This window comes from Belonocnema kinseyi, chromosome 3 (assembly GCF_010883055.1).
Source record: "Belonocnema kinseyi isolate 2016_QV_RU_SX_M_011 chromosome 3, B_treatae_v1, whole genome shotgun sequence".
Classification (NCBI taxonomy): domain Eukaryota; kingdom Metazoa; phylum Arthropoda; class Insecta; order Hymenoptera; family Cynipidae; genus Belonocnema; species Belonocnema kinseyi.
Window position 1 is genome coordinate 75105650 of NC_046659.1, and position 24304 is coordinate 75129953.

The 24304-nt window shown below is 29.7% G+C and overlaps 1 protein-coding gene across 1 annotated transcript in view; it reads left to right on the forward strand.

Moving 5' to 3' along the window:
* LOC117169880 (neprilysin-2-like) overlaps positions 1-19313 on the forward strand; it is a 45475-nt gene extending 26162 nt beyond the window's left edge. The window contains exons 6-13 of the mRNA XM_033356389.1: positions 3408-3504; positions 8507-8752; positions 8829-9040; positions 9593-9769; positions 11980-12471; positions 14949-15246; positions 16267-16520; positions 18975-19313. Of these exons, the coding sequence (XP_033212280.1) occupies positions 3408-3504; positions 8507-8752; positions 8829-9040; positions 9593-9769; positions 11980-12471; positions 14949-15246; positions 16267-16520; positions 18975-19313 (2115 nt within the window). The remainder of the gene's footprint in view (positions 1-3407; positions 3505-8506; positions 8753-8828; positions 9041-9592; positions 9770-11979; positions 12472-14948; positions 15247-16266; positions 16521-18974) is intronic.
* The last annotated feature ends 4991 nt before the right edge of the window (positions 19314-24304 follow it).

Consider the following 24304-nt stretch of genomic DNA (forward strand, 5'->3'; position numbering starts at 1 on the left):
TAGTCGACACATGGGAAAGAAATCGGTTAAGATGGTTCGGACATGTTGAGAGAATGCCAAATGAACGACTAACGAAACAAGTGTATCAAGGTAAAGTAAATGTTAACGTGCCCAGAGGTAGACCGCGGAAAGAATGGTTAAAATGTGAGAATGAGACCCCACTTAGAAGAGACATAAGAAGTCACAGAAACACGAGAGCATGCATGAAAAAATGCATGGACATAAAAGAAGCTAGAGAAGTATGCCAGGACAGGAAAGTATGCCGGCTTCGTGAGGCACGAGAATTCTGGATCAATCTGAAAAATCTCTATCCCTTCCACACACTACTCCTTTCCCCTGCCGAGTGAGTCACGCCTACCCCGAAAGGGAAATGGCTTCATGGTGTGATAAAAAATAATAATGTTATCCAGTATATACACATAAAAAAGTATGAAACTTGCCAGGGATATCCGAAATATTAAAAAAATATGACTTTCTAAAATAGTTTTGAATACCGGATTTTTTCACAATGATGAACACTACAGTCTCTCCGTAAAAACGCCAATATTGGCAACGTTGAAAACTTCTGCTTCTCGAGTGCTGGTCAGTGTCCCCAATCTTGGGAACTTTTTAAACTGCGCTTGAGTCGCGCCGGCAACCCAATTGGTTACTGTTAGCCCGCTGATTTTGAATTAAATAAATGCTGAGATTTAATATTTACAATGAAAAATGATTGGGAAATGCCCCAATAGAATTTTCCTAATCATAAAATAAGATTTTGGAGTGACAGACACAAAAAATTCTATTTTAATAAAAAAGAGGTTATGAATTCTGAGTTCAGAGAAATAAATCATTTTTCTTTGTCCCAATGATTAATTTCGTCTGTGTTGCGTTTAAAATGAAATTTTTGTTTATTTCCAACAATGTGGCTTAATTGGTGCAAACTCCTATTAAAAACAAGAATCCAAAGACGTCATAAAAGCAGGGACTCCCCATCTTTTTTCATATTTTTACTTTTTTGATTATTATGAAATTAAAATAGATTGAAGGCCTCGTCAATTTGATAAAAATTTATTCTTATAATCAAACATAGAACTTTCTGTCAAAAGCTACAAAAAGAAACAATGTGGTGATACCAGTTGGTCTTTCCCGGAACCGCTGGATGACGTTGCAATCATCTGAATAACCGCGAGAGAATTAGAAATCTCCTACATATCAGATAGAGGAATTTAAAAAAATGTATCTCGCTATATGGAAATTATTGAATCTGAAAAAGTGGACGGCCGAAAATAGATTGACCCTCCCCTGTCCCTTTTTGTCCACTTTTGTCCAATTATAATACCCCCCCCCCCCCACTGTGGGCGTATTTTATGGATGTGGAAAATTAGTCCATTGTGACCCTGAACGTCATGATTAAGTTGGTGCCTATTGACTTTTTGTCATTTTTATATTGAAGACAATCTTATTTTTCTTAAGTTTGTGCAAACAGTCAGAAGGCAATATCTTTAAGAAGAGGCAGGCTACATCACGTTTAAAATTTACGAACATGACCTTTTTTTGATTTCAATAGAATTAAAAATATATTGCTAGCGCTTTATTTTATCAAAACTTTATATTGTTCACGTTTTCTATTTTGATCACCTTTCTGAATTATTGTATAGATTTCTGAGTAAATTTGTTTACTTGCATCAAGCAATTTATTACTTTTCTCAGAAATTTCATTTTTCATATTAAGGGGGGGGGGCCTCAAACCCCCCTTGCGTACGCCACTAATTTATAGGGAGCTCGCAGTATCTTTTAGCATCAGGAAAAAGTTGTACAATTAAAATAACCTTATCTAGGCAGCCCATCCTTTACGTATTTAAGCGGAAGCATATTTAGGGCAAATAATTAGTAAAAATTTTGCTCAGCTATTGCAATCTTTTATAGAAAAGAAGAAAAATATACAAAAGAAAAATTTAAAACTCTCAAACTGAACTCCGTCAAAGGTTAAAGTATACACAGACTAATTCTGCCATGATTTGAAAAAACACCGTTAACTGATTTCGGATAAGTCCCTTGATAAAATATAAGTCCCGAGATAAAATGCATGGAGCTTGCGAGATAATTTTCCTAAACAAAAAACGTATTATTTAGTAAGGATTTGAACAAATATGGAAGGGGTGTGTATACATGCAAATTTTAAGAAATAAAATCGCAATGCATTTTGGAACCTCCATAATGACAACTAGAAGAAGTTTCATCTATTAAAAATAAGTAGACTTAAAGAAATTGTGAATATCTATGCAAAGAAAAAAAATTATTTCATTTTAAGAATAAATAAGGGTTATAAGTCAATTATGTATATTTAAGGGTTTCATGCGCTACTTTTTAACATAGTTATGTTTTAAATTTTCGAAAAATATTGGTAGTATTTTTGAGCTTGACCTTCGTATTTATTTCAAGGTCAAATTTGTTTTTTCAATGGGAACCACTATTTTTGATAACGGCAATCGAAAGATCAGGAAATTTCACATCCAAAAATGCACTCAGGTTACCTGGAATTTGATCTTCAGTTTGAACTTCAAGGTCGTGTAAAGGTCAATTTGTTACATTTTGCGTTATTTTACATACCTCGCTAAAAGTCACTCCAATAATTATCTCGACATTTCTCATAAACATCTGAGCCGAAGCAGTACAGTTTGGACACGACCCATACCTGGGTCAAGCATAAAAACATTTAACTACAGTTCAAGGTCATCCTTGAACGATGACCTAAAGCAAATGTTTGATCGTAACATTTTTCACTCTTTCGATTACCGTTGTCAAAAATAGGGGTTCCTATTTTCTTAAATTTACCTTGAAATAACCTTAACGGTCAAGATCAAGGTCAAATTAAAGGTCACCACTAGATTCCTCGTTAAAAGTTACTCCAAGTATAATCTGGACCCTTTTGAAAAAATATTTTAGCTGGTAAATTATTTAGGTCTATCGTTACTTTATATAACAATATATTATTTAAATAATATTGAAAAATATTTTAAGAATTATGTAAAAATATATAAAAATAAGATAAGAAAACAATTTTCATAATTTGAAAATTATTTTTCTGCGCATGCAGTTAGATAATTTCTGTCTTATATCTTTTGATCTTACAGCTTGGATACGGCTGAATAATAAGTTGAGCTAGAACTACTGGAAATAAGTCGAACATTTGACTATAATTATTGACACATCTATTATCATACAATGCGGCATATGCAGGTAAAGTTTTCTCAAACTCATCGTGTTTTTTAAATTCTGTCCACAAAAATGTCTATATAAAGGGCAAGCAGACAAAAAATGAACGATAGTCGATAATTACGAGTTAAAAGAAATATCTAATTCCATAAAATATGGGGATATTTCGAATTCTCAATTTTCTTGTACTCTATTGTATTTTTTACAAGTGCGAAATTCTCGATGCTGCAAATAACAAAGAACGTGAGAAGGAGAAAGACCAGACGACAAACAAGGTGTGTCAAACTAGTGCATGTGAAAAGGCTGGTAAGTACAATTCTTTGCAAATCCATTTCTTTACATTCTCGTCATTTATGATTTTGATTTCACAACTTTTCATCGGATCTCCACGTTTTGTGACCCCCGGAATCAGAAATCCTACTTTTTACTGTAATGTCCCCCTGTCCCCCTGTCTGTCCGTAAAGACGATAACTCTCAAAATAATGAACGAATCAAATCGGTCTTAGGAAAACTTTTTTTAGATCCTAAAAGAAAGGAGGAGTTCGCTAACCAGCCATTTTGGGTACAAATTCAAAAAGTTAGAATTTGTGATATTGGAAAGTCAATCAAAATTTTAAGTCACAAAACGCTCATTAAGAAAAAAAAATAAAAAAAGAGAAACATTGCGTTCTGAAATCCCTGAAAGAGTTTCATAACAAATTTTTAAATTTAATTGAAAAATTCAAAATTCAAATTTTGACTGAAAAAAAGAATAAAGAATAATAAAAAATTGCATTTTTTGGTGAAACTATGCAAGATACGAAAAAAACGAATAAAAAAATTGTAACCCTAAAAAATATGCAAATTTCTTAATAAGCAGTTCTTGATCGGACGTATAGATTTGGTTTCATTTGTCAAAAATAACATGAAAAAAATAGAAATTTTTGAAAAGCGATTCAAAACAAATAAAAGAAGACTTGTAGGATATTTTATTGTATCAATGAAAAATAATATGAAAAAATCCCATTTTGGACATAAAACGCAAAATAGAGAAAATTTTGTAAAAAATGATTGCAGTTTTTTATTTATTTTAAGGTGATTCAGAAAATATACATTTACAAAAGTCTACAAAAAATCCAGCGCTGAGTTCGATTGTATATGTACCTCAAGCCTACAGACTTTCGAGCAACTTAATCTTAAACTATACTTAATTAGGTAGAAAATTCACAATATGAAGAGGCATATAAATACTGTGATCTAAAAGAGATCTTTCCGATATTGTTTTGTTCAAGCATGCCAAATACAAATGATAAGTATCCGAGCGCGAAGCGCGAGCTATCCCATTATCAAATGCTAAGTTCAAGATCCAATAGACGCGCGTGATGAGATTGTATTCATGAAGCGGGCAGATTAAAAAAAAATAGATGTTACACAATGATAGAAATACAATATTCGCTCAAAGCTTAATAGAAAGATTCATATAATAAGGCAAACAAAAATTATTTCGAATTTGAACAAGCAAATTAGCCCCAGTCGTGCCTTATGAGTAACCAATTTTAAAAAAATGATACGATTTCGAAGCCCCGTATTTAAATATTTTATTTTTACCATCTCAATCTCTTGAAAATAGGTGATTAAAATGTAATACCTATATAATAATCACTTTTTACATTGTCATACTGTAAATCATTTATTGAAATTTTTTTAACTTGTTTTAAAAAATGTATACAAATGTTATACATCATTTGGAAGGTCTTAAAACAATAAAAAATATGATATGAATAAAAAAAAGATAATCATAGACCTTTAAATCATATTCGGGTCTTATTTATTTATTTTTTGAATAAAAAAGTTTTAACTGGGGCAAGTGTATGTATTCACATTCGAAAAAGACCCATAGAAGCTTCCTATGTTAAAAGTCGATATTTGAATTAAGTATAGTTTAATTGATCAATTGTGCAAATAACTGTTATTCTTCTGTTTCTACTTGATACTCAAAGAAGCTATAATGACGTGGCGAATTTACGAGTTTCACAATTTTGCTGTTCATGTTCTTTCAATATTTATTTTTGTTTGTCATGTTTTCAAGTGCAAAAACATACTTTTATTTCATACAGTCCCAAGTAAATTTATACTTTCTATGTATAAAGCAGCGAACAGAATTTTTTTAGTTTAGATTTGGAGATCGTATTTTCACTTAGTGACCATTCATTAGGTACACAAAGTATTTTTTAACGATTTTTCACCTCTTCACTCTCCCTCGTAAAAAATCTTAATAAAGTATATATAGATATTTAGTAAATAGCGCAAGGCCCGATTAACTTAAAAAATGTTGATAAATTTATGGTGTATTCGTGATTTAAAAAATTGTGGAAAAGGTTTGTCCTAATGAATATTTTTATTTAAATGATCAACAATCTTTTAAATTCTTTTTAATATTTAATGAAAGAATGGTATGATCTCATGTATTATAGATACTTTTTAAATGCCTAATTTAAATACCCTGAATATCTTTAAACAATTCTAAAATACTTTGAAACATTTAGAAGTCTCTTTAAATCGTTGAAGCACTTTGATATTCCTAAATTGTTTTGAATCAATCATTTGAGTTATTATATGATAAGATTCCCTGAAATTACATAAAATATTAGGTTATTTCTCAAAATTTCTTAAAATATTTGAAGTTCTATGAAATCCTTGAATATTTAGGAAAATTTAATCCAAAACTTTATTAAAAAGCCTTTAAAGCCATCTCAATCTTTAGAAATATGATCAAACCTGTGAAATCCGTTAAATTTTTTTGCGAATCATTTGAAATATTGAGACATCATTCAAGAAATATATAAAAAATAATTGTTTCTTACATTTTTTCACTTAATGATGAAAAACATTTAAATATTAATTTAATTATACAGATATAAGATTATTATAACGTTATTACCATCTTGGATTGCAAAATATCCACCGTTGACTTTATAAAGTACCAGTGGAAATTATTTACATCCCTATTTTTAAGTTTTCGTTGAGGTACTTTATTTTTTATAAAATTACATGACATTTTTCACTAATAACATTTTGAAATGCATTAAGGTTTTGCGCCTAGTAAGCCTAAGTTGCGGTAAAATCTCAATTTACTAAGAAGATGTTGCAAAAGACATATAATTTTTATGTTTTAAAAAAATTTTGTATGTCTCTGGAGTAAGCATTTATAGTACCTTGCGAAATTATTAAGTACTTTTTGGTTACATTTAGTGTAGCAATGAAGTGAAGAAATGTAGCACAATAATATTTTTACAACTAATACTTAAATTAATTCAAATATGATGAACAATGATTAGTAAAAATTGGTAAGTCTTTACACATTTCATTAAATTTTGCGAATTTTTTACATTCTCACCCAATAAGAAGGTATTGTCTTTTTGTAAAAGTTCATTTTGTCGACTTCATCAAATCTCCACGCTTCGAGATCCCGTTAGTCAGAAAAAATTCTTTTTGCGACTGTGTCGGTCTGTCTGTAGTCCGTAGTCTGTATCGTGTGTAGGCACGATAACTCTCGAAAGCTTGATCAGATTAGATTCCGCTTTGGCCACATGACTTTTTTCGATTAAAAGAAAATTCATCGAGTTATAGCATCTTCAAAATCCAAAAAACCAAACTCAAATGAACATTCTAAGCCAAACAACGCAGGATATGAAAATTAGTCAAAAAAATAAAAACGTTGATTTTGAAACGCCCTACGAGATTATTATAACAAATTTTCTAATTTTGTCGAAAAGTTGAAAATTAAAATTTTGATCGTACAAAAAAGAATGAAAAATCAACAATTCCATTTCGCGGTCAAACTATATAAGATACGAAATAAGATGAATTAACTAAAATTGCGCAGTTTTTGTTCTTAGTCATAAAAAAAACATTAAAAATTAAAAATTAATGTTTTGTACAAATGACACAAGCTATGCAAAAATAAAACAGACGAAAGCCGCCCTTCCCAAAACCAGCGAAAACTCATTCAAATTTTTCATGAATAATTTTTTATATGACCCGTAGGTTTGTTTCAATTGTAAGAAATAAGACTTAAAGCTGTAAAGTTAAATTTTTTGAAAAACAGCAGAAAAGACGATTAAAAGACAAAAGTTCTTTAACCAAAAACTATCTACAGGTTTGTTGTAAACTCTGACTATAAAAATATATTAAAAACAAAAAAATAAGCTGTTTGATAAAGGGCACAAGAAACAATAATATTTTATTTCAAAACATTTCTCGCATAAATTATATCTACATTGAATATAAAAAAATTAAATTTTTGAAAAAACGACACAAGTTGCAATAAATTGTTTAATAATAATTTTTATTTTTAAAGAATGCGCATTTTTTAATAATAAAAATAAGACGATAAAAATAATTTGTTTCCAATATATAAAATTATTTAAATGATATACATTTTTCAGGGTGGCTAAGAATTAAATCTAATACAAAATAAAAAAATTAAGATATCATTAAAAATAAGATTTGTACTTTATTTTGCAATATCTAAATAAGCAGCCCTAGAACGGGATACATAAATAAATATAATATACGTTTGATATAAAACAGTTAAACATAATGTACAAAAATTTCCATTCACGGCGTTCCCAAATTCGAAGCATGAGATACGTGATGAGAATGTCTTCGTTAAAGCCGAGGAATCTTTAACAAAAGAGAATTCGCATTCACCAAATAACGATTGTCGATGCTTTGAGCTTCCACTTGTGCACAAATGTGCGGTAAATACAAAGACTGAGCACATTTTTTTCACTAAGCTTGACCTTAGAGTAGAATCTAGTGACAAGTGTCTGAAAATATTTGAACAAATTAGTATAATGTTGTGGATATTACAAAATATTGAAAAATATTCAACCATTGCAATCAGCCCAAGAACATTGAAAAATGTTAAATATTTTCAGAGTTCTTTCGATTTTTTTTAACATCTCAATTTGAAGTGATATATCGTTTTACAAAATTGATATTTAGCCTTTAATTTGAGTTTATTAGGCGCCGCTCTTTTTTTTTACTTTTCGCGCTATTGCGAAGAAAAAATGTCATGTTTACGTTTAATAAAATCATCCATAATGTTAAATTTTTAATCATATTATGCAATATAATGAGAAAATATTTAGACCAAACGGTTAAATTGTTTTTTGCTAATTCACGGTGACCTATTTCTCTCTTATTTAATTAATGATATTTTATAACATCAAATTTAGAGAGTAGCTTGAATGGTTATAACAAATTCAGAATATAATTACATTCTACTAAGATTCAGTCCAATAATTGGAACTTTATTTTGTAGCTTCCACAATCCGGGAAAGTATCGACACAAACATTAAACCATGCGATGACTTTTACAAATTTGCCTGCGGTAATTTTTTAAAAACTGCAGCAATTCCGAATAATAATGAACCTGTCGACAGATATAGTTCTCTCGCCAAAGAAGTACGAGAACAAACAAAAAAAGTCATTGAAAAGCCAGTTCAACCCGAGGAACCCAAATGGATGAAGCTAACAAAAAACTTTTACAAGGCATGCATGGACACGAGTGAGCACATTTTAAAATCTGCACTTTTTTAGAACAATCTTTTTTTGCATGAAAAACTAATTTCTTTTTTTTATAGAAGCGATTGACAAAAATAATCTCAGTACAGAATTACGTCACTTAAAGGAAGCAGGTGGCTGGCCTGTACTGGAAAACAAGTGGGTCGAGAAAAATTTTGATTGGAAACGGACAAATTATCGTATGCAGAAATTGGGATATAATATCTATTATTTATTTGATTTTGATGTTGTTGATATTGGCCCTCCATATGAAAAGAAACATGGGTTATATGTAAGTACACCAAACTATCGTTTTCAGTCTCTCACGTCCTCACCCTCCCTAGAACTGCTAACCCACGCTGTTACTCAGGACAGCAGGGTGGAAGCGGTTGTGACTGTCGCCTCGAAAGGGCCGCCGTGCGCAAGCACTTACTCAAGTCTACTGAGCAATATCATGCATTCTAATGGAAAACGGTTCAGGCGCCTCTGACTGTTTACGTTAGGATCCCCCGAATTCAGCCTGAAGCTATTTGCAGGCAACTCCTAACGCTGGACTGAAAACGAGAATTAGATATTTAAAATCACAGAGAAAAATAACAAAGTAAAATTAAGATTTTTATATTTTCGTCCAAAAATGACTTTTTCCAACGCCCGCGATGGAAATACGACGACCTACTCAGCCGCATTTCTATTACAAGGGCTGGGCAAAGTTTTATGTGCACCTTATGGGAGATGTCGATCCGACTCGTGTGATTGCCGTGCTCGCTACGCTCGCGCGGCAAATATTATACTCGTCTGAAATCCCCTAAATTTCCCACGCGATGCACATTATACTATTTTTTAGATTGATCAACCAATACTCACTCTTGGACGCGAAGTGTTAATAAAAGGGATCAAGGATCCGACAGTAACTGAATACTACAAATATATGGTTGATGTTGCTGTTATTTTTGGTGCAAATGAAGATAGGGCTAAAAATGAATTAAAGGACGCTCTGGATTTCGAAATTAATCTCGCCACTGTGAGTATTAATTGTATTATTTTTAGGATGTTTCAATTGTAACTTTTGATAATGCCCCCCCCCCTATTTTGAAATGTTTCTGAAATTATTTCTTCAAATTCTTTGATATTTAGATTGATCAAACAATTATTATTTGCTTGATTTCCGAAAAATAAAGTTATCCCTTTTAAAATTCCATGTTAATTTCAGCAGTCCTAGTGTTGACCGAATAAACTTTTTCGCATTTTTGTAATACCCTACCCGACACACATTAAAAGTTAATGTACACATTTCTTTACAAAAAACTTATTATAAAGTACATTCATAGCAAGTCTTTCAAGTTCCTTTAAAAATATTTCATAATTTTTTGACCAGGGCGAATTATAGTACTTTAACCTCGTTGAAACTACGTCTTCTAAATTCAAAGTTTAATACATTTTTTTATTTAACACGTGGAAATTTTTCCTCTTTAAATTGTTCCAATTTCGAAAAATGACAAAAGGGCGGCTGTTTTTCTGCAATTAATAAAAGTGAATTTTTTTAAAAACTGCGAACAAATTTTTGTTATAAATATCTAGTAATATTTGCTAAAAGATCTTTAGATTTTCTATCTTATCAAGGCATTGTTTATTACTGAAAAATAATATTTCAAACAATTTTTGAAGAAACCAATAAGGGATTAAATTTATTTTATAGTTTATTTACTAAGTAAGTTTTTTTACTTTATCTATGGTACTTGGTAATTGGGATAGCCTAGGTTAATCGGTTGTGGAAAAATTTGAAACGAGTAAGGAAAAATTATTATTTTTCTGAGAAAAGAAATAAAAAAATGTTTACTAAAATATGTGAAATTACATTAGCCTAAAAGAGGATATTTCTAGATAGATATAAAATTATTGTATTCATTTTGAAGCCATTGAGAAAATAAAAACAATACAAATTTAGTAAAAAAGACAAAACTCAAGAAGGTGACATCTGAAAATTTCTTTTTTTTTTATAAACCGCATTATAAAAGAAGTTGAATATTTTATTTTAATTTATAAAGTTTAATAATATTTATATTATTATAAATGATTTAAAATAGAATGGATCAATGATTTAATTAATCCGATTTTTGGTTTACATTAGATTGCAATATTGTCCGAGACGGCAAAAGAATAGGCCTCTAAGGATTTTCCTATTTTTCTTCTCAATTAGAGAAAATTTATTATACCACATTATTACAGAGGAAATGATTATATAATAATCGGAATTCTGATTAATAATAGAGAACTATTAATAGATTTAATTAAAAAATAGAGAAACTATAAAGAAACAGCTTAACTTTGATCAACCTAACTTCTATTTAGAAGTAGGCAAGAATGGCGTTTCCGCATAAATAAAGTTTACACAGACAAAATTTATGAATTGCCTTAATATTTTTACAATCGCTTAAAATTCCATTTAAATCCATTAAAATAATTTCAAATTATTTCAAATCCATTAAAATCTTTTAATTTAGTAGGAAACCCTTGAAGTTTGCAAATTTTTCTAAAATAATTGAAATAATTTAAGGTTCTATATGACGATAAATTATTTTAATTTTATAGCAGATGTGTCCTCAAGTCGCTGGCCGCCACTCTAAATATTTGCAACCATTAGGAATCCCTTGAAAAGTAATATAATTTATTTTTTTAAGTTCTCAAGAAACTCCTTCAAATATTTGGAAATTCTACAATATTCTTTAAAATTTCTTGGAATTCGTAAAATCTTATTGACATCCCTTACAGTTTTCAAAAATATTTGGAAATGTTGGAAATTTTCTAAAGCCCTTAAAATCTTTTACACTCCTTGCAAGTTCCTTGAAATTCCTGAAAATATCTTTAAATATTCTAAAACCCGATGCGATACTTCAGAATCATTTGAAATGTTTGGTAATTCTATTAAATTCCTTGAAATCCATTAAATTATTTGAAATAATTTAATTTTTGAAATCCCGATTTTTTCTTGCAGTTTCTCTATTTTTTGCAGCTATTCTTTAAATTTTTAATATTATTTTCGTATTATCATTTTTCGTGAGGGGGTATTACCAGGGATTGCGTGAAATTGCATGAGATTAGGATTACATAAGATTTCAGATATAGAAAGTGAGATAGTGTGAGAGTGAGAGAGAGAAATTTAAGTGTGTAGACAAGATTGCAGGAGTAATTATCCTCTCAAAATCCGCTTAGTAAAATATCTTATAATCCTAGATCTGTGTAAGTGAAGAAGATAAAAACAGTAAAACTAATTACGGTAGCGTCATGAAAGTGCGCGAGCTTGCGAAACAGTATCCGAGTATTCCCTGGAAGGAATACTTCAACTTGATTCTTAAATCGATCTTTGTAATTGGTGATGATGAAGTCATACAAGTGAGAGTCCCTCCGTTTTTCCAAAACCTTGAAAAATTGCTAAAGAAAACCTCAAAAAGAGCGCTGGCTAATTTCATGTTCTGGAAAGCAGTTGAAAATGACATGGATTATTTAACTGAAAAGGTTATAAACCGCAGAATGAGGTTCAACCCGACGCTCTCAGATTATTACATAAAAGGAGATAGATTAAAGACATGCTTCAGGACGTCTAATATGTTGGTGTTGTTTACTGATACTCTATACGCCAGGAAGTATATTAAACCAGAAACGAAGAAAAATGCAGAAATATTAGCAGAAAATATCAAACAACAGTACCAGCAAATTATAAAAAAGGTGACATATTTTAATTAACTATTTCAACATTTAGATTTGGGAAGGTAAGCAGAATGTAGGATCATAAGACGAGACAAGTAATAATTAAATGGTTGAAACTCGCAACATCATAATAAATAATAAAAAAGGGAAAGAGACTGATGCATATTCTTAACTGAAATCAGTCAAAACTGAGGGATTTCAAGTCAATTTTGACTGATCCAAATAACAATGCTTCCATGACTTGCAAATCAGTCAAAAATTACTTTTAAAATCCGTCAATGCAACTAACTAATGGAACCATTTTAAATTATCCAATCTATTGAATTATCAGCCAAGAAGATTTATTTTATACCAGAAACACGAATTTTTAACAAAGTACACAAAATTTTGACTGGAAAGTTGAATTTTTACCGATTAATCTCTTACAACGGCTGTTCATTTAGTTGAAATGACTGATTATACAGTTCAAGCATGTTTGATAAGTTTAGTTGGTTAAATTTTGTCTGAATTAAATTTAGTGCATAATAATCCTCTTTTTTGCCAATTTTTATATAGGATACATTAAGATAAAAACAGAGTTGTCTAAGAATCGTACATAGACAGCAGAAAAGACAAGAAACAAAAAAGTTAAAGATAGATGAGAAACCCGCCTGGGAAAATAAATTGAGCCCCACCTTTTATAAACAAAATGTAATTTTATTTGCCATATAAAAAGACCTTGAACGTTATGAGGTTGCTTAAGATTCTTGCGATATGATTTGCTCTTTTTAAACTATTTCGTCAAAAATATAGTATATAATTTTTAACAAAATAGTTGAATTTTTACCTAACTGGTTGAATTTTCATCTGACTAACATGCATTGGAAATGATGCGGTAAAATTCTCAAAAAACGAAAATAAAAATTCAACCAAAACAGTTGCATTTTCAAGCAAAAAATACGTTTCCTTTAGAATAAAGTTGATTTTTCTACCTCAAAGGTTAGGTTTGCGAAGACAAGAGTCCATTTACTATCAAGAAAAATTCTTTTTAACAAAAAAAATGACTCTTCTATAACAGACGACGAGTTTTCAAACCATCATTCAAATCGTCACATACTATGTTGAAATAATTGGTATACAAAAAAAACGAAGGAAAGTGAACCAGTTGGATTTAATCAAAGAAAACGAATTTTTAACAAAATCTATCATTCCTAGAGCAAAAGTTTGAATTTAGAACAAGCAAGTTTATTCATGCACCCGGGAAGACAAATTTTCAATAAAATACATAAATCATCCACATACCAATCAAGTTTTCAATAAGTTAATACGATTTTTGTAATCATTACTTTCTACTGCATAGTTATTTTTTTAAGTTAGAACTACAAATTTAACCAGGAAATAGAATTTCCTGAAAGGATCTTAAAATTTTGAAGCATAAACATGAATTTTCAACAAAAAAGTTAGTTTTAAAACAAACATTTAAATTTTCTAAATAACGCTAACATTTTTATACCAAGAAATTCAAACTTGAAGCTGAATTTTCAAATAACAATATGAATTTTCAATATAAATGATAATTCACAACCAAACATTTAAATTTTGAACTAAAATTGGGAATCTTCATAAAAAAATTGATATTCACAAAGTAATTTAACTTTTAACCATTTAGATAATTTTTTGACCAAAAGGAATTAATATTTAAAGCAAGAGAATAATTCTTGATCAGAAATGTTACATTTCAATTAAACACCCTAATTTCAAAATTTTTAAAAAAATTTTCATTTAAAATACAAATTTATCAGCACAAATGTAGTAGTTACATTTTTAGTCAGAAAAATTAACCGCCCAGAAAAAAATTATTTTCAACAAATTAGTTGAATTTTTAACTAAACTTATTGAGTCTCAAATAAAATTATAATTCTTTAACGAAAAGAATGAATTTTCAACAAAAGAGTTAAAAATTCAACCAGATAGTTCATAATTGTATTTTTCACAGAATAATTAAATTAACAACTAAAATTTTGTAAACTAAACGAGAGCAATTCCAAACCAAAACTATAGTAATAGAATTTTTAAACTAAACATAATTAAATTGTACCCAAAAGTAGTTGAATTTTCTTGTTAGATTCTATTAACTCCAGATGGGATCTGCCCGCAAAAATGCCCAGCTTCTTGAAAATAGTAGAAAATCAAAGAATACTTTAAAAAGGGGAAGAAAGAGAACAAGGACGTGAGTGTAAAGTCCAAAATATGTAAATTATTTTTTAACTTAATAAATTATTCTTGAACTATGATATCCATCTTCTTATATTGATGATGCATTTTATGCACGGTCCCTAAAGTTGCATTATTAAAAGGACTTCATTATCTGTCTTTATCTATAAACAGGTTGAAAAATCGATTCAAGGGTGGGCGTATAGTGTGTTTCTATATCCTTGCATATAATTTATGGAAATGGAAATACAATAAAAATGGCTTTCCTCCATGTTTCTTACATGCTGTTGATTTTGTGTTAGGTCGACTGGATGGATGAAAAAACGAAGACAACTGCCTTGGCGAAACTTGCTTCTATGAAAATGTTCATTGGATATCCCAAAGAAATTCAAAACGACAAGCTGCTTGACCAATTTTATGGCCCAGTAGAAATGAACCCAGATGATTACCTCCAAACAGTGGATAACATGGCCATTTACCTCAAACGCCGTTCTTGGAAAAAATTAAGGAAGTATGACGATGCCTCAAATTGGACATTTCACGTTGACAGTACTACAGTAAATGATGGCCCTGAATATTTCCCAATGGAAAACAGCATTGGTAAGCCTATTTTAGTGGCCAAAATTTGCGAAAATGTAAAATAATTTTATTCCAAGATCACATAAAATAACGAGTTCCACCAGAAGAATCTGTGGTAAAAAGAATCTGGCAAATACAACTATATAAATATATAAAATCAAATTAGGCCAAGTAAAAATAACAAATAATTATTATATAATATATATAAAGATTTTTTTCACAGATGCCTGCAGAAATTTCAAATAAATTTTAAATAGCCTCAATAGTCGTTACATAACTTGGCAGCATTATAATATGCCATCTTTTCCCACATTTAGCAATTTCGTTATAAAATCAATTTGCTTAAAACATTTAATCCGGCCAAGTTTCATAATGTCTAATATAACTTCTTATGATTTATTTTTAAATTTCTGTATGACACTTTATTTAATAATTGTCTCAAATTGCTTTGCCAAATTTTGTTTTATAAATTGAATTCGAAGTTTTCGATTTCACCATGCCTTGACTGGGGCAATTTAAGTCGAAAACAAGTCGAAGAATTTTTACTCAGGAAAGGACGAAAAATGTCACAACCAATGTAATTAAACCTATTGTGAAGGAGCGAGGGAAGATTGTATTATCAGTTTTAAATCATTGCCATAAATTCTCATTTAAAAAAGGAAAAATTAAGTGATATGTTAAAGGTCTTGTCTAAATTTCACTAACTTACTTTCACTATAATCTGGGCTCATCTAATTAATGATCCAAGTTCTATCCCGGAATTCAACTCGAACACATCGACTTTCATATACATAAAAATGAATGAGATAATTTTTTTAACTTAGCACTGATTTAGGTTCCGGAAGCAACGACCACGATATTAGTAACATGATTATTCCAGATAGGGATTCTTGGTATCTTTTTCTTTGTACTTAGCGTCGATGCGCTACCGCAAACCTTGATTATTTTGTTAGGCCTCATTTTAAAGAAATTTTTGTGTTATAATTTAGTGTGAAATTTAAAAGTTTATTCACATATTTTATATAAATTTCAATTTAATAGACTTTCCTCCTGGAATGCTACAAGGCATTTTCTACGACGACGATAGGCCACAGTATCTGAACTACGCTGCGATTGGTCCGTTTCATTTGGGACACGAAATAACTCGTGCTGTCGATAACTATGGTAGACACTATGATAACTTTGGAGCTGATAAGGAATGGTGGACTGCAGAATCGGATGCAAAATTCGTTAAAAAAGTTGACTGCATCATTCAGCAGTACAGCAATTATACTGTAAAAGAAGCTAGCGTCAAAGTATGTACATGTAGGACTAAGAAACTGTTAATCTTGTATCTTTAGTTGTCAAAACATAAAAGGGGTTACCAAAAACTACAGTATGCTGAGTGAAAAATACTTGTGAATAGGCTTCCAAAAAAGTAAAAAAAAATCAATTTTGAATTTGTTTAACATCTTCTGTTCGTTCTGTTCCTACATCTTCTGTACTTACAAGTAAAGAAACGCACTTTAATTTTGTTTGTTTTGGAGATTTGAAAAAAAATGTTTCAAGCGTACAAAAATGCTCAATTTTATGTGTTTTTGAACGATTGAATTATTTGTCGGAGGAGGGTATGTATATAAAATAATTTCATCAGCTTATTGCTACAAAAATATCATTTTGCCGTAATGAAGCCATCATTTTTGACGTCTGAAAGTTTAGTCTAAGCAAGTCCTCAAAGTCGGAAGAAAAGCCTTAAAATTAACCATTTTTAAACGTTAGAAAAATCACTAAAAATATTTATTTAAAAAAAAAAAATAACAGTGCGTTTCGTTGATGGAAGCTGAAGAAATTTCAGGGTCGACATTTTCCACCTTTTGAAAAATGTGTGCATATGACTCAATCAAACAAAAAGCATGTTTTTTGGCCATTTTCGAAAAATTCTAAATTTAACAAGAAATCTATTTTTCAATTCATAATCCTTTATTATTATTCACTAGCAAGAATTTTACACCAAAAAAATTTGCCATAATTCTCGAAGCGATAGTGAGATTTTTTGGAATTTTCCAAAATTTTAATTTTTAAATCAAAGAAGGGAACAGAAGATATTAACCGATTCAAACGTTCATTTCTTTACTTTTTTTGGATGCCAACCCACAAATATTTTTCGCACAGCTCAATCGATGTGACTTTTTTTCGAAATTCGAATATCAACATGTGCTACCGGTCACTTCAACATCCCATTTAATTGAAATGGGGAAATTTTTAATTCTCGAAAAATTTAACTCAGGTTCCAGGGTTTCATCGAAACGCGCTAAGATTTATTGAAATGCAATATTTTTTCATTTTTTAGAGTAGTGCACTTTTTTAAAAACATTCTGTTATTATTTTAACCATTAATTATTGTTTATTTTGAATATTTCTAAAAATTAAGACAGATATGTGCACTTTTTTTAAATTAGTTTTCTATGCTAATTTTGGTTGAATAAGTACATAATTTTTATACATTTTTTTAATGTTTAATAAATTTTTATTTGTTCACACAATATTTATTTTTTAAAGCAGTTTTTGTCGATTACTAAAAGAATGAAATAAAATAAAACACATAGAATTATGTTTCTGACTGTATAGTGTATAGAAAGAATAAATTTACTTTTCAATTATTCAAATAAATACTTTTCCAAAAATACTTTCAGAATGATAATTAATTGTACATCTTCGATTTCATTAAATTTTTTTATCATTCAAAAATACTACTTGAGCAAATAAAAATGGTTTAAACAAATAGAATTTTTTTAAAGTAGAAGAAATGTATCAAAATTATGTTATTATTCAACAAAAAGTAGCATAGGATAATAATTTGAAAAAATTTGACATCTCTTGCTCAATTTTTGGAAATTTTGAAAATAAAGTATAATTAACTGTTTAAATAATTACCTAATTTTAGTAGAAAAAGTTATCACTCTAAAAAATGATCAATTATTGCATTTCAATCAGAAATATGATTATTTTTTTAAATTTTGGGGAATAAATTATTATTTAAATAATTCACATTTGCTTCAACAATTGAAAATTGTTTGAAAAGTCATGGCAAATATAAAAATTGCCCATTAGTAATTATTTGTTTTGTGAAAATTCAAAATTTCCCTATGTTGTTTCGATGGGATTTTAAAGTTCTCAGTGGAACGTGTTAATATTAAAATTTCGAAAAAAGAAAAATGACATATTTTCTTTCTTCGATAATGGAAGCCTTGGGAGAGGGGGGGGGGGGTCATTCCTTAGCCTCTAGAATGAAAAAAAAATTTCAATGCATTTTTGGATTACCTAATATATAAATGTATTCACAATGTTTCTTACGTTTACTTCAAGTATAAATATAAAAGCTTTTTCGCAAAAGCGACATTTTCTTTCATAATTACGTGATGGCAATATTCAAAACATATGTTATCGTATGTCGAAGAAAAACAACTTTCTGGCTCCAAAATCTATGAATTCCTGCATTTTGTTGTAGCTCTCCTTCTTTGTAAATTCTTGCAGAAAATTTCAACTATAATATGATACAATAATATACAAAAAAATAAATAAAAAATTAGTCCAAATCATAGTAAAAAGTTGCACTTTCCTCTAACTTTTGTTGTAAAGTATTAACTTTATTTGTATACTTCTGTGCTAATTCAGTTGTTTGTACTTCCTTGCAAAAGCAGATATTTCATTGAATTTCAGATTTAAGATAGATAAATCAATTTCAATAACAATTATTTACTAATTTTAAGGTAGATGGCTACGCAACCGGAGATTTTAACATTGCAGACAGTGCAGGCGCAAAGGCAGCGTACGAGGCCTATCAAAATTTAGTAAAGGAAAAAGGCCCTGAACCAACATTGCCTGGCTTAAAATATTCCCAGTCACAGCTTTTTTGGATTCAAGCAGCTATCACAAAGTGTTCCAAATATACCCCAGATTATCTGAGAGATTTGGTTCACACTCGTCATGATATTCCATCAGAATTCAGAGTCATCGGTACATTTTCAAACTCACCAGAATTTGCAAGCGACTTTCATTGTCCGGTGGGTTCCCAAATGAATCCCGTTAAGAAGTGTTCTGTATTTTAGAAAAAAAAATTAAAATATTAAAAAGTACACGACTATACATGCGTTTTACCGCGATTTTCCTTATTTACCATAAACTACAAATATTGCAAATAAATACTAATAGAGCTGAAGATTTATGGTAATTCTTGTATCGAAATATATGTCACATTAAATTTAGACCACCAATGTTCTATTCTAAATATTCTTATATAATAAATATAAATAAAAACAAATATTAATTAAAATATCTGAAGAATTCTGTCGCATCTTTTATTTATCAGTTTAGAAGTTTTCCATTTATGCACAATGAGTATATATACCAGCAGTATTTATAAATGATGTTAAAATTAGTGTAAAACAGTCAGCAACTCATGCAATATTTTGATTATATAATAGTATGAGGAGCTAACATTTTTGAAATTTATTTTTTATTTTTGGGAGCACATCTATTACTTCAGATTTTCATAGTTGATAGAAACCTCATTAAATCAATAATACCGGCATTATCGCATAATTCAATTCATTCTTATGATTTATATTGTTTGTTATGAGAATTTTGTGAATTTGGATCTACAGTTATTCCTCCCTAAATAGTCCGGTCATTTGGTCGGAAAACTGGTGCAAATCCGTTAATTTCTGGGCAGTCATCTTTTTTCTCCTAAAATGCAAAATATCACATTCCATCTAAAAATGGTCAACAGATGAATTTAAGAAGACTGAAATACCTCTAGTTTCAATGGAAAACACTGTCCAAGCTTTAATAGATCGCGAGTTAGCACCTGCCAAAGGTGACCCCCCACAAAACCCGAAAGTCGTGTTTTTAATAATAACCAACAACTTTTAACTCCTAAATACATAGTTTTTTAAATGAATGAATTCCCATCCCCTATCAGGTGTGCACATTTTGGAATTTTTGTACTGAAATTTATATTGGGGAGGGTTATTAAATAATGAAAATGAATATTTTATTTTTTTGAATAAAAAAATAATTAATTGTTTGAATAATAAATATATTTGAAAATATATAAATAAATTTCAGTAAAAAATTTCTAAAAAATGCACACTTGATTGGAGGTGGAAATTTATTGATTTAAACTAATGTTTATTTATTGATTAAAAACGACCAAATATTTATTTTTAATCTATAATTAGCGTCCTTAATAGAAATTCCATTAAAAAATGCCGAAAATGCATATTGGATGGATAGTGGATATTTATTTATTCAAACAATTCTATATTTATTAATTAAAAGTGGTTGATTATTATTGATGATCTATTTACAAAAAACTGAACTATGGGCATTTACCTGTAAATTCAGGTCTAAATGGATCACCTTTGGTAGGTTGCAACTTGCGATCGATTGTAGTTAGGGCAATGTTTTTTTGTTTGGTTGAAATTACAGTTATATATACGCCTTATTTAGTTCATCTGTTGACCATTTTTAGATCTGGTCATCAAAATCTGAGCGACAGAGAAACGAAATAGAAACAGATGATTTTTGGCAAAAAATTGGAAAAAATGGGAGTTCCTTGAAAGGCCGTACCTATACTACTTGGGACAGAACAACGTTTTTTAGTTTCACGTATACTTTTATCTATTTTAATTTGTTTAAGAACACTATTACCTCTTTAATGCACAGGAAAGTACCAATCCAACGGAAGGTGATATTTTTCACCCGTCCCAAAAGGAATTCCATGTTCCGGGATCCTGTTCACAGAACCTGACCCCGTATTATGTACCCCAAAAATGAAGCACGTAAGAGAAAAAAATTATTGCCCCAGAAATCACCGAATAAAAGTACCAAATAACTGGACTGAAAATGCCAACCGCAGTAGCGTCTTGCCGGCTTCACGCTTGACTGATTCTGTCTCCCACCTGTTTACGTCACGCATCTCTGGGCATCATGGCGATGGTTGAGTGTCTAACTTCAGGATAGACTAGTGTCTATCCTGAAGGTCATTAGTTGGGTGAGTGGTACAGAAGTCAAGAATGTACCGACAGGTGGCTCCCTCATTTATTAAAAATCAAGGTTTTCGGCAATATAGAACTACACCTTACAGAATAATAAATAATTCCCTACTTGAAATACTTCTATTGACAAATAAGCCAAAAGGGAAGGAAAAATAAATATCGTTGCTAGACAGTAATATTCTCAACAAGATAATCGGGGTCACAGTCGGTGCCTTGAAGGTTTTCTTTAAGTTTTCTACTTTTTGGAAAACACGCATATGGGTTATTCTCGACGCAGAGAGCACTTTCAAAAATAGTCAATCAAAAAAACATTTTTAAAAAAATGATTTTCTTCCGTTAACATTAGATTCATTACCATTGAAATATGAACTTATGAAAGTATTCTGGCTGACAAAAATTTAATTGAAAGGCTTGTGGAGCCTTCTGACGTTGCACCCATTTGCCATATTTCTTTTAACTAGAATTATTCCTAAATCAAGTGAAAGAATGCAATTAAATGTTCACAAATGAGAATTAGTCATTGACATATAGAAATGAACCGATAACGCTATAGGGAAAACGGAAATAGGATCTAGAGAGAAAAAAAAGCTGTAAGATGTAGACTTATAATGTGACGTTTATTGTACCTTACAGAATTTATTTAATGTATTTATTTATTTAATTTTCAACAAAATAAATAAATTTTAAATCAAATAATATAATTATTCAGCAAAAAATGAATAGTAATTTGAAAATTTTAAGTTTGACTTTTCAATCGCAAATAATGAACTTTCATAACCAAAGATAGTTTTATTTTCTTATTATTGGGCTCTACTAGTTTAGTACATATTTATTTGAAGAAACGGAAAAAGACAAGAATAATAAAATAAAATTTTGATTATGTGTTGACTAAATAATAACATTTTAAATAAACATTGAAGTTCATTTTAATAGTCTTAAAATATGAGGTTAGAAAACTGGAAATTTTTATTACAAAATAAAGGCAATTTTTCCTTGCACACTTTTTTACACATAATTTTAATAATTAAAAAATTTTATGACCTTATTTTTTAAATTTTTTACACTTTTTACACTATTTTTGCTCTTACAAAAGGATGATTATTGTAAAATTTTCAATCTAATTTTAAGAAGAATTAAAGATTACTAAGTTCTTTTGATACGCTAACTGAAATAGGATGTTTTGCTCAAATATTTCTAAAAATTCAATTTATTATAACTGCAAATTTATAATATATTATTTATAATCCTTTGAAAAAAACTTTAAGCGTTTAGAATATTTAGGCAATTCCCGGGTCTCCGATTCTTTTGTCATAGTTCTGGCACAGATAAGGGAAGGTCCACATCTCACATGTTTTTTCTCTATCTAGAATCCAGGTTCTTTTTTCTCACTGCGTTATCGGTCCATTTATATATTTTCATGAAATTAATATAATAGAAAATATATGCAAGATGTAAGAAAATAAATATTTTATTTTGTATGTATTGAATGGAAAATATTTTAACTAATTTAAACAAAGTAAAAATGAATTAATTTTGTATTATAGTTTAAAAACTAAAAATTAGGCAGAAATAAAATTGATTTCCTTTGTAAATATAATAATACCATTGAGCGAAATTGTTTAAAGCTTTAAAAAATGCATTGGAGTCTCTTAAAATACACTAAAATAATTTAAAAAATTGATATTTCTGTAAACTATTGAAATAAATGAAAAAAGGTCGATGAATCTTTTAAATTGCTTCAAATATTGCAGACCTTCTGATTTCTTTTGAAATCCCATGAAATTTTTTAAAGCTTTCAAAAGTGTCTGCGTATCTTTTACAGTAACCTCAAAGATTTCAAATCCTTCGAAATCTCATTAAATCACTGGAATCCGTTAACCATTTCTTTGAAATCTTTTAAAATATCCCAAAATATTTCAAATGATTTTTATGTTTTTAATATTTCTTAAACATGATAAAAATGCCAAGGAATTTGTAAAATAATACAAAAGAACGCTAAATAATTTAAATAATTCAGGCTAAATTAATAAGAATTAGGAGTGAATGCCAATAAAATAATTTAAATTCTCTTCAAATTATAGGAACATTTCGAAATACCTTACTTCTCTTGAACAAATTCTTGTATATCCACTAAATTTAAAAATTTTTTTATAAATTTTATCAGTGAAATGATTAGAAATAAAGGAAACGTCGAAAAGCAATTACTGGATTTAATAACGAAATCGCGATATTAATCGAAGCCGCTAATGAGCTTCATATTACTAATCGAAAGCGAAGTCGTGTTTCCTTAATGTCTTTAAGTAGTATTAGGAGGATATTAAAACGTTATAATGATCAATATTATTATATTGCACTTTCTCACAAGCTTCATGGTAATGATTTTCAGAGAGAAGTGACTTTTTGCCAATAAGCGCTTTAGCAGAAACAAGAGCATCCTAATTTCTTTTGTTGAGTTTTGTTCTCAATCGCGTCGTATTTCGTGAACCTCGACATGGTTAATCGACATAACATGCATTATTGGAGAATGGAAAACCCACACTGGTTGCGCGAAGTTGAGCGTAAGTGTTTGTAATCCATGAAATTTTGGTGTGGAGTAACTTCAGACCATCTTATCGGTCCGTATTTTATTGGTATAATTTAAACGTTGATAAATTATATAAACTTTTTAGAAGAAAAAAATAAACTTCTGAAATTTCTTGCATACCTAAGCTCCGTAAAAGGTGGCCCGGTAAATTGGCATGACAAAAAGTCAGACCTTACGTCGCCAGATTTATTTTCGTGGGGTCATTAAAAATGTAGTTGATCAAGAAGTGCCAAGAACTCTGAAGAGCATGAAACAACCAATCAGAAGTGCTTATGGCCAAATAACACCAGACACATTTTGCAGTTGTGCGCAAACTTTCCAAGCGTGGATCATCAAGTACATCGAACTCGGAGGCAGGATTATACGAGGGTAGTTCAATAAGTCCTTAGAATGACCAACAGATGGCGCGCGAATCGCTCCAAATCATCTGTTTTCAGTCAGCACCACTCCCGACTAG